At 32.3% G+C, this 13,006-nt stretch overlaps 1 protein-coding gene across 4 annotated transcripts in view; it reads left to right on the top strand.

Moving 5' to 3' along the window:
- Nucleotides 1-9,407: 9,407 nt before the first annotated feature.
- Nucleotides 9,408-13,006, top strand: part of LOC150103934 (formin-binding protein 1-like) — a 405,525-nt gene continuing 401,926 nt past the window's right edge. For all 4 annotated transcript variants that reach the window (XM_090396622.1, XM_090396623.1, XM_090396625.1 and 1 more), the window contains exon 1: nucleotides 9,408-9,672. In XM_090396622.1, coding sequence (XP_090252748.1) covers nucleotides 9,565-9,672 — 108 coding nt within the window. In that variant the 5' untranslated portion in view covers nucleotides 9,408-9,564. The remainder of the gene's footprint in view (nucleotides 9,673-13,006) is intronic.

Raw genomic sequence — 13,006 nt, forward strand, 5'->3', positions numbered from 1 at the left:
TTAATATTATCCCCAAAACACAATATGGTTTTCAGAAAAATAAGGGAACAACATCTCTCTTGGAAGACTTTACAGACGTAATTAATACCGCCTTAGACAAAAACAAAATAGCCATGGTAGTCTTCATAGATCTAACCAAAGCATTCGATACACTTACACATCAAACCTTGTTAGAAAAGCTGAGGCATGTTGGAATAGATGGGCCTCTTCACAGGTGGTTTACAAACTACCTCCAACATATCACACGTATTGGATCAAACCGAAGTAGAGAGCTACCAGTAACTTGTGGAGTGCCACAGGGAGCTGTACTCTCCCCAACTCTATTCAACATTTACACGCACGATATTAATCAGTTACCACTCAAAGGTAAGATATTCCAGTACGCAGACGATACTGCAATAATATCCATCCATAATAACGCAAGCATAGCCCAAACAAATATGCAACATGATATAAATCTGATCATAGACTGGCTCACGAAAAACTCCATACATCTAAACTCAGAAAAGACAAAATTAATGATATTCAGAAATTCACTGACTCGACCAGTTGATAACAAATATATAACCATCCAACATCTACTTTCCAACACAAAAAAAAAACAGAACAGCAAAACCACTATAATCACTCAGGTTGAAACAATACGATACCTTGGAATTTACCTCGATGCAGATATGAACTGGAATAGCCATATAAAACATCTACACAACAAACTCCGAACAATAAGTGGCAAACTCTACAGATTAAAAGACATAGTTCCCATATGCCTAAAATCACTAATATACAAAGCACTATGCCAAAATATACTAAGATACGCGATAACAACGTATGCTTTCTGTGCACCCTACAAATTAAATAGATTAATGTCGCTACAGTACAGAAAAAGCATCTTGCTTCACCCCTAAAGACATAAATGTCAATTGTCAATTGTCAGTACAAAATGACAAAACTGATCTTTTGGGAACAAAGAGAAAATCACGACCTTATAAACATTGCAATGGCAGAACACAAAATACTGACAGCAAAACATTTATGTCACTATGCAGCCTTGCTAAAACATTATTTCGATGCCAATTACAGGACAGTTAGAAATACATACCGTATAACAAGACCTCAGACTACTAATTATATCACATATAAATACAATAATCACTACGGAAAGGTCACGCGAAACTTCTACATCCCAGACATGATAAACAAATAACCTTTTGAATACAGACACCTTACAAACTACAATAGCCTGAAAAGAGCTCTAAGGACATACTACGAACAAGAAACACGCACCCAAAATACCATACAAACTTCATGAAACACAATATATTCGCTCAGGCTTCCAGTTCAGCGACGCATCAGTACATTCCAATTTATTGTGTGTGGGGGGGTGGGGGGCCGCCTGCGCGCGCGTGTGTGTGCGTGCGTGCGTGCGTGCGTGCGTGCGTGTGCGTGTGAGTGCGCGAATTTCTCAATCATAGATTCAGTAGCATCCTAACACAGCAAAAAAAAAAAAATACATAATAACCAACTGGTGTCATCCTCAGATAAGCTTACATTTAAGCTTCGAGGATGAAAGGAAAAAAAAATTAGTTCTCATCCAAGATGTATCATATGTAACCAAATGCATGTAATGTACGTATCACAAGAAAACCAATGTATGTATTATATGTAAACCAATGTACGTAATGTAAATATCACATGTAAACAAATGTAAGTAATGTATCATATGTAAACAAATGAATGTAATGTATCATATGTAAACAAATGAATGTAATGTATATAATAATTGTAACAAATGTATGTAATGTATATAATAACTGTAACAAATGTATGCAATGTAAAAAAAAATATTTTAAAAGTAAATCATGAGTTTACACCGTATGTTTGTGAAAATAAGGACACATACTATTCAGATTGCATATGTATAAATACTGTTGTATAATCACACCTTTTCAAACTTGAAAAAAAATAATAAACCACAACATGTAATATTATACAACTTATGTAACGCTGAACAATATAATTGTAAATTATTATTATGATTGTTATATAAAAAAAACTGTTATCATCATTACTATTTAAATCTCATTATATGTAGCACAAAGTGCTGAACCTTGTAAAATAATATACTGAATAGATGATCATTGTACATATGTAAATATTTGAAAGAACAATAACAAAAAAATTATTATTATTATTATTATTATTATTATTATTATTATTATTATTATACAGCAACAAACAGCAAAAAAACCCAATAAATAATAACCAACTGGTGTCACCCTCAGATAAGCTTACATATAAGCTTCGAGGATGAAAGCAGAGAAATTGGTTCTCATCCAAGATATATTATATGTAACCAAGTGCATGTAATGTACATATCACATGTAAACCAAAGTATGTAATGTATGTATTATATGTAAACAAATGTATGTAAAGTAATGTATCATATGTAATCAAATGTATGTAATGTATGTTATAACTGTAACAAAAGTATGCTATATAGAGTGATTATATCCATTGATATTGTATATATAGAGTGTAAAATTGCAAAGAAACATCGTAATAATGATCATTATGAATATGATAATAATATATGTTGTAAACAGTTATTGTTGTTATTATTATTTTAAAAAAAAACTTTATGTACGAGAAAATATTTGTTATGCATAATTGTCTTCATATAATGTATGTAATTTATCTGAGAAATAATAAAATGTTTTTAAAAATTAAAAAAAATTATTATTATTATTATTATTATTATTATTATTATTATTATTATTATTATTATTATTATTATTATTATTATTATTATATCACACCTCCAGGGAGTCCAAAGACTCATCGAGGGAGATATCAGATATCAATTTTCCAATGTGATTCTTTGTCACCATTGCTATTCAACATTTCTTTGATACCTTTGTCTATGATTCAGAAGAAAACAAAACTTGGTTATGAAATTCCTAAATGTAATATTAAAATTTCCCATCTGTTGTTTATGGATGACTTGAAGTTATATGGAAAATCGGCCCTGCAAATAGACTCTTTATTGAACACGGTTCGTATTTTCAGTCAGGACATCAAAATGGAATTTGGTTTAGATAAATGCGCAATTTTATATATTAAACGAGGAAAAATTAATGACACTTGCAGTTTTAGTTTTGATCAAGAGAAATATATAAAAGCAGTTTCAGCTGACGAAACATTTCGAGTGGAGAATATGATATTCTCCACTCGAAATTTAAATAATAAGCATCATCAGAATACACCAAAAGAGTTAGAAATATTCTGAAAACAAAACTAAATGGATTAAACACATTTAAAGCAATGAATTCTTTGGCTATACCAGTGATTCGATACACAGCTGGCATAATAGATTGGACAAATTAAGACCTGGACAAACTGGACTGCAAAACTAGAAAACTAATGACTATGCATCATGCATTACATTCACGAAGTGATGTTGACCGGTTGGACCTTCCGAGGAGAATAGGTGGACGTGGTCTGCTGCAAGTGAGACAGACTGTGGAAGAAGAAGAAGAAGAAATTAGTTTAAGAAGTTACATCGACAATAGCTCTGAGCCAATGCTTCAAGCAATTACACAAGAGGCCCTTCTAAAAGCAACAGGAAACAAATCCGATTACAAAAAGGAACAATAAAATAACCGATATGTGCGCTGGAAAAATAAACCATATCAACAGTATCTCGAAGAAATAGCTCAATTTCTTCGAGATACTGAGGAAAAAATTGACATGAACAAGACGTGGCAATGGCTACAATACGGATACATTATAAAAAGCATTTAATGTATCCGAAAAAAGGATTAATTCTAGCATCTCAAGAACAGGCATTACAAACTAATGGAATTAAAGCAAAAATTTGAACATCAATAATAACAGCAAATTCAGATTATGCGATCAGAAATATGAGACTGTGAATGTATAATCGGTGCCTGCAGCAAAATAGCTCAAACTGATATAAATACCGCCACGATCAAGTGGCTAAAATAATTCATTGGCATGTATGCAAAAAATATGCCTTTCCTAATTCTGATGACTAGTGCACCATAAAATTGAGACTGTATTGGAAAACGAAACAGCAAAAATTCTCTGGGACTTTAGAATACAAACTGATGGCATTTGGAACACAATAGACCTGACATCACAATTATCGAACATCGACAGGTTTGGATTATTGATATTGCGGTACCCAGTAATAACAACATTAACAACAAAGAACTGGGAAAAATGACTAAATATCGAGATCTGGCAATCCAAGTTGGCCGACTGCGGCTTAAACACACCAAAATCATCCCAATAGTTATCAATGCACTTGGTGCAGCTTCAAAGAAGTTATCCATCTATTTACAGCAATTAAACATCAACGAAGTGACCCCATATGACCTTAAAAAAAAAAAAAAAAAAAACAGCATTACTTGGAACAGTCCATATTTTACGACGCTACCTGACGGACTATTCTTATATTGTTGGGTAGAATCTGAATTGTTCTAAATCACCAGTCCAATTTTTGTTTATATAATATCTTGTTTTGACTGTGTATCAATTATGTGAATAAAATAATAATAATAATTATAATTATAATAATACGAGGGGGGAGGTGTAAAGTTCGGATAAACGCCTAAAACAAAAATGATATTAAAGCAACTCTTCTCATATATCATATCACAAAGGGAAAGAACAAATCATTACAATTTGATGAAAGATGGGGGTTAAAGAGTTTTTTTAAGATATGTTCTTTCTTGGAACATATTAAAATGACATTAAAGGTTGTTTTAATGTCATTTTTGTTCTGTGTTTATCAGAACTTTTTAGATTCGCCTCGTAATAATAATAATGTTGTCTGAATGTACGGAGTATGACGTTTGCAACCAGCGATCTACACTTTCTTAGGCTGTTCTTGGTTATTTGTCAAAAACTGCATGTTACTAGTAGATTCTAATTAACATGAGAAAGTCTAATATTTTCCCAACTATCGCGGTTCCCGGAGCATATTGCATACATTTCCTCCCTGGGCATTTGTATACTCTCCCTGAATGAGTCCTTGGAAGTGTGACATTATATGTAATACCAATAGCAATATTATCATATTCAGCTAGGTGATGTGAATCCTCAGTTATTACGATACATATATATATATTATGAGAATTCATTTTTATTTAGTTGGAACATTATGGAAAAGTTTTAATGATTGTTACTGAGAGATTGACAAGATATATTTAAAAAGATACTACTAGTTTACTAGTTTCGTTGAATAGATCAACATCCTCAGGTATCACAATCAAAGAAGTATATAAAAAATTACAGAGACTTGAAATTGTAATAACAGAACAAGTATAAAAAGACAGTAGCGTGTTTGAAAAACAAATGCGAATATGAGTTCCAAACAAACGTATACTACGCGCTGTCGCGACTGCGCCAGTACTGAACAGAAGCAACGTGTGCGTCAGAGAGATTGTAACTCAGGCTGTTGTTGATATGAGAGGAATCCAGAGAAATTTTCCTGGATTCGACAATCATCTTTCTTTCGAGTTCATCGTAGCACACAGGGATGTTAGAAGTTTGAGTCTAGTTTATAATGTGTTGGCGGCCTTCGTCTGAGTTAGCTGAAAAGAGAACGTGGCTAGAGAGAGCGCTAGCTCTAGTCCTGTTATAGGAGATATCTCTACGGTGTTCATCCAAACGTAGAAGGATGGATTTAGCAGTCTGTCCATAGTATGGCTTTCCACAATCACACAAAATCTTGTACACTCCTGGAAACTGAGTAGGAAGATGTTTCTGTTTATGTTTGCTAAGTAATGAACGAAGTTTTGGAAGCGTAGTGAAGCAAGTTTTGGAGTTATATTTCGTGAGAATCTTGGCCAGTTTTGGTGAAAGAGAGCTGATATAAGGCAAGGAGATGAAGGCTCTTGGGGAAGAGGGATCTTCAGAAGTAGTTGAGTGCCACGGGGAAAGAAATTTGTCAATTTTCTTTGGAGAGAAACCATTGTTAATAAAAGTTTTTTTAAGAAAAAGGAGTTCATTTTCAATTTCTGTTTCTTCTGTAAGTAATTATTTCCACCTTAGCTCACTGAGCCAAATCATTACTTACAGAAGAAACAGAAATTGAAAATGAACTCCGTTTTCTTAAAAAAAACTTCTTTTTTTTTGGCACTGATTGAGAGACAGAGGGTGGTGTATGGTGAAGTGGAATCAAAGCGAATGAGGTCAATAAGGGTGTGAGGACTTCTTTACTTGGAGAGTGGTGAACGAGTGGAATGGATTCGCAACCATAAGCCTGGGGAAGGATTGTCCTAGGTTTGATTCCCGTTGCGCACGAGAGGAGCTAAAGGATCTTCCTCACCAATAGTCAAGTTAACGTTTCTTGTCGCCCTCACTATACTTCCTTGAGATGATGCATGATAGGTAGGCTGACCATACGTACCGTTTTGAACTGGACAGTACCGTTTTTTTTTTTCATATTTCCCAGCCGTCCTGTCGTTTTAATAAAAATGTCAATTTTGTCCCGTTTTTAATAAAAACTATAAATATACTTTAATATTTTCAATCATAAATTATTATTCATAACTTATAATCGCATATCAATATCATGGATACCAGTCACCATACATATTGAGCCAAGTAAAACATTAGAGTCAGATTAGATGCATCAAACTTTATCTAATCATTGTGCGGTACTTTTTGCCATATTGTGGTGTTCAAGATAAAATTATAGACGTTCTTTCCTTACCTGGTGTAACATCTGACCTATAGTGTGCTATGTTAAAGGAAGTAATTGACAAATTTGCCTTCTTATCCTATCCTTCTCATCCGTTCAGGACGCGTTCAGGAGAAATTAATGAGGTTACGTTTTTTGAGGTAGTAGAGAATTTCTGTGAAAACAACTAAGAATTGTCAACAAGTGGAATTGCAGTTTAGGAAACACTGAGAAGTTCGAATGGAAAGAAACACAGGACAGCCTGGACGAGGAACTCACAGAAACAGAAGAAACTCGTGTATTCGGTCAGTGGAACCTTATAATATCTATAATTGTGAGGCAGTTGGATACATGGAATCAAGAAACATTCCTTTATCTGATAGATGTATACAATATTTGTCTGAAATGAGCGAAAATCACCTGGACTTCCGAGACTTTTGTAATATTGTAAAGTTTATTTTTTGTCTTCCAGGAAGTACAGAACCTGTTGAGAGAATATTTTCTGTTATGTACAGTATGTCAAAGGAGAAATCTAGAATAAGAATTGAGAAAATGAGGGCTCTGTTAGTTGTAAGACAACATTGTGTCTTGGAGTGTGAGAAGTCCTCCGCTACGTCTAAATTTTTGTATGGGTTCTGTCATTGAAGAATAATGGTAGGCTCGATATGTTTATGTAATAATACTTTTTTTATCGTCTTACTTTTTCACGAATACAGAATATTACATAATCCCCATCCATTTCTGCCATTCCAACATCCTGTTTTTGTCTCAAGGAAATATGGTCAGCCTAATGATAGGTATTGTGTTAATGGATAGACTGGGTCTCCCGCGATGAGTCTTTTGACTCCATGAACTACCAATAATAATAATAATAATAATAATAATAATAATAATAATAATAATAATAATAATAATAATAATAATAATAATAATAATAATAATAATAATAATGGAGAAGATAAGCTAGGCTCAGAACTATATAAACGCGCAGGAACAAGATTCAAAGAAAGACTCTTATTATTTTTAAATAAAATTTACTCAACTGGTATTCCCCCAATAGAATGGAAAAAAGCAATTGTGATTCCTATATTTAAAAAAGGTAATAGAGATGACCCTAAAAACTATAGAGGTATCAGTATACTAAATTCCTGTTACCAAATGCATAACAGAATCTTAAATAGCAAACTAATGAAATACTAATAGAAGTACAGAATGGATTTAGAAAAGAACGATCATGTATAGACCCGGGCTTTTGCCTAAAATTAATAATAGAGAAAAGAAGAGAATACAATTTAGAAACACATATTGCATTTGTTGACTTTGAAAAAGCATTTGACAAAGTTAAAAAAAACATATTATTTAACATATTAAAAGAAAGACAAATACCAAATAATATCCTAAAAGCAAGTATATATGAAAATAATCAAATACAAATAAGATAAAATCATGAGCTATCATATGCGAGAGAGATAAACCAAGGGGTCCGAGGGATGTCCCCTCTCAGGAACCCTTTTTAATATCTACTTAAATGAAATAATAATAAAATGGAATAAAAATTTACATCAAGGAATTAAACTTTCTCCTACAGTAAACTTAAACACTCTCCTCTTTTCCGACGACCAAATAATAATTACAAATTCTGAAGATAACTTACAGAAAGCTATTTTAGTTCTAAATGAGATATTCAAAGATTATGGTATGATAATATCAACAGAAAAATCAAAAACTATGTCTTTTAAAGGACAAGATCCAGCAAGAACTAAAATAGTAATATATCTTAGAAAATTCATTTAACTACCTAGGATGTATGATCACATTTAATTCATTTAACTACCTCGGATGTATGATCACATATGAAAATGAAAAAGATATAAACGTAAAAATTGCAAAATATTTAAAAATAACAGGTGTAATTAACTCTATATTTAAACCAAACCTAATTTAAAAACAAACCAGACTAAAAGTATACAATACATTAGTCCTACCAGTCTTAATGTATGGAAGCGAAATCTGGACAATAAAAACAAAAAGGCAAACAAAGATTAACAACAGCAGAAATGAAGTTTATGAGAAAAACTGCAAAGTATACCCTAATTGATCACAAAAGAAACGAAGATATTATGAAAGAATTAAACCAAGAACCAGTAATAAAAAAAAATTAAAAAAATATAAACATAATTGGATGGAACACGTTCAAAGAATGAAAACAGAAAGATTGCCAAAACAAGCCTTAAAGTACAGGCCATTAGGAAAAAGAAAACCAGGACGTCCTCTTAAACGATTCAACGATGACTTCTAAGGCTGGAACAAGCCATGGTAGGCCTAAATCCTTGATACGCATGATAATAATAATAATAATAATAATAATAATAATAATAATAATAATAATAATAATAATAATAATAATAATAATACTGTAATTCAGCTTTGTTTAATGCTACTTCTGGCCGTTATTTTATATGAATTGCAATACTGATATGATAAATGAATCTGATTCATGTAAAACCATTGTAATATCTGTTAGTAACATTTAGATTATTAAAATTAGGTAAAAGTACAGTTCTGCAATACTCCTCTTCATCGATAGATATTTATTTCATCTATAAGAAATGGATGAATAACATAAACGAATACTGCTTTTAATGCATATAGCGCCACCAAACATCTGTATGTGGAAAGCATATGCGACAGGAGCTGTTCGACGAATTCGTTAGTTCGAGTCTGTGTGTGGTGATAAAATGGACGCTTCTGTGGATTTAAAAATTGTATTTTATATATTTGTTTCACGTGTCTCTGTTGTTTAGTTTTCTTGGTATCTAAATGTGAATAATATAGCTCTAGGCAATGTTACTGGAATGTGTTCACCATTGACAAGTGAAGTGATTACATCTCCCGTTTCTACGGAAAACCGAACCGTCTGTGCTTCAGTAAATGACAAAATGAGTTGGGGACTGGAACTCTGGGTAAGTCATTTGACGTGTGTGTGTGTGATCTTACTATGCAGTTTGTTTAAAGAGATGCGAGTTTCAGATGGTCGTGAAGTCATGATCCAGAAATTGCATAAATCTTTTAGAAAATTTGTTTTACCTAGAAACATAATTACACCTATAAAGGAAGATTCATAACGGTATTCGGTAAGTAATTGTGATAAGGTACAAATATCTGGATAGGGAACTAAAATACGTAAAACTGAGTTTTTCATATTTCTGACAGTCCTTGTACTAGAAAGTACATGCTGATCTTCGTGTGCTTATCGGTTTATATGTTATTTGTTTAGTAATGATTTTTGAGTTGAGTGATGCTGATGTAACATGTTATCATTTATGTATTGCACATGTTACTATGTTTACTTAATGCCTATTGGAAGGTATTACTTCAATTTATAAGTGGTTGCAACATTTTGTTGTATTTCTTTTAATGTTTTCATTTGGGAAATGAACAAAGGAAGTGTTACACACCATTTGCTTCTTATGAAATCATGAATATGATGCATTGATAATGAAAGTGCATAGAAAGGAAATGTTATATTAAATTTGTTTGCAGTCTAAAGCAAATTAAAAAAGAAAGAACAAAAATAGATCGTCCTTGGTGATGCAGTAAGTAGATATGTGATTGGACTAATCTGTTTACACAAAAATTATAATTTAGCTTGAAGAGCATGCAGATACAGTAGTGATTATTTTTAATTTTTGAATAATTTGCTGGCCTGGTTGACCAAGTGGAAATAGTTTCTGCTTTCCAGTGTTCAACAATTTCAGATTATGTAATCCATTCACATTTAGCTTATTCACACTGCTAAAGTACTATAGGTTGGCAACCTTTTGTTGGTGGATTGACATAAAATGCAATCAGAGAGGTCAAAAACAACCACTGTTTGTTTTTTATGGTAATTAGTCATGAAAGGTTTAGACCCTTTTGTTGATGGGCTAAATTAGCACTGTATCACTATCATGGACATTAAAGGCTTGATAATCCAGTCACCCTGCTTTAGAGACCAAGTGTGGTATTTTTTCAAGCCATTTCCAGCCAGGAATAACAAGACTGACAATCGTTTCATGCTGGGCAGTGAAAATCTACCATAAAATATGTATTACTAATTCTCATAAATTACTTCTTATTTGCACTATTTGCATATTTGTTATGCTTAATCACAAAGACCCTGATGAAAAAGTGCAAAAGAATGAAATTGAGAAGTCCTTTTAAATCATCCTGTATGATAACTCCTACCCCCAATACACTAGATTTTTCTTAGCTCAAATTTTCACATAGCCTGTTTTTGGCTATGTGATACTTCTCTACCAAGCAGCTTTTCAACTATCTACATATTTACAATAAATTAAAGATGCCAATAAATTATATTCTTGGTTTAATCATTATCCAAGTGTAAACACACAATGCTTGTGATGAAGTAACATGACGACTAGGCTTATAAAATACTTGTACAGATATTTGTAAAAGAAATCATATATTAAATTCATTGAGTGGACCACCATCAGAATTATTCAAAATATAATAGGAGCCCAGTATTTGTTATTATTAGAATTATACACAGGTGGCTTTTTCATGTTTGCTGCTTGTGCTAGTAGGGGCCAGCACAGATTACTTGGCCTTCCTTGTACACTCACTTCTTGATATCGAGAAAAATATATTCCATAAATTTCTTTTATAAAGCTTTTCCTCGTGGATTTTTTTTTTTTTTTTTTTTGTCATCTCACTAAACATGCAAACTGGTCATTAGAGCACATGCAGTTAACAGACATAATACACTGGCCTCATAGCCTGAGTTGCTTCTGCCATGATTCTAAAATAACAAATATTTTTTTATAAAACAAAGTTATATAGATTGAACAAATTTTATTTATTTGCATTATATGTAATTGAAGACGTCTTTTTACAGAGAAAAGAAACTTAATCCCAGTACATAATGAAATATCATTGCAGAATGTTTTAAGTATCTTGTAGAAAAACATATATAGTGTTTTTTTAAGCATTCAGTTGATTCTTTAGGTAAAATTAGGTATTTTTAGGTAATATGCTTGGCACTGAACCATCCAAACAGACATATGGATGCAATATATCAATTGGTTTATGATGTGTATCCATATTTAATATTATCAAAGTGTTATTTCAGTTTCAATGGACATTTTTTATTTTCTTTGTTGACAGTTATTTAATTGAATGTAAGCCAAAACTCACCGATTTCTGTATTGCAGTCCTGTTTCCAAGGTGAGGGGGGGGGGATCTGTCTTTCATTTTGTACATCAAATTTAATCCATAATTTACAAATTCTGTAAATGCTCATCATTTCCATAGTAATTATTCTTATATTATGGGGAGGACCTTTGTACTGGTTGAGACATATGTTGTCATTACTTTCTTAAAAATGGTTAACTGATTTCCAAGAAACAGTTTTCTTATTCAAAAAAAAGTCTTGAGTGATAGATCAGTGTCTGATAACTGATACAGTAAATATTTGCATGAGATATAATCATTCTACTCTTTTTATAATTCCCTCACGAACTTAAACGTCTCAATCATATCACCTCTTTTTCTTCTATGCACCATACCCTGTAATACACTTTCCTTTAACCTCTTTCCAGAGCTCTGATATTGTCTTAATCATTTGTCTCTGAACCCTCTCCAATGTTTCTGCACATAACAGTCCAAGTGTGGTCTGACCAGTGTTTATACAGTGGCACAACCACCTCCTTATTCCTACATGTTAGTGTACTTCTTATCATAGTGGTAATGCAGTGTGCAGGCTTCGCAGCACTTGCAATATGCTTTTTAAACGTCAGTCTACTCTCAACCATCACTCTCTGATCTCAAATGTCATCCACTTCCTACAGTATAGTGCAATCAATATAATACACAGCCTTATGTTTCTGCACTCCAAAATGCAACACTTTCCACTTATTAATATTAAAACTATAACACTATAACCCCACTCATTTGTCCAAGCTAAAAGTCTATTCAGATCCTTTTGAAGTGATAAAATGTTTCTTTTGTGTGGCTCATCAAGCAAAATTCAAATGTGTGTGCAAAGTTTTTTTGCTTGTCTAGAAAGTGATTTATACTCTAAAGAAATTGTTATTTTAATCTTTTTACCACAATATGAATGAATAAAAATTAAAAATTTGTATATGATATATCTTCACAACTAGACTTAAATGATTAAAATAAGAATAGAATTCTTGTCCAGTATAATTTAAAATTCAAATTTCTCATGATATTTTATATGGTTGTGGGAGTATATGAATAATTTAAAGGAAGCCCGCTTAATTATTGCTTTTAATC

The sequence above is a fragment of the Typopeltis vanoorti genome, chromosome 8 (genome assembly GCF_054136105.1).
Source record: "Typopeltis vanoorti isolate ZY-2024b chromosome 8, IOZ_Tvanoo_1.0, whole genome shotgun sequence".
In the NCBI taxonomy this organism is placed as follows: domain Eukaryota; kingdom Metazoa; phylum Arthropoda; class Arachnida; order Uropygi; family Thelyphonidae; genus Typopeltis; species Typopeltis vanoorti.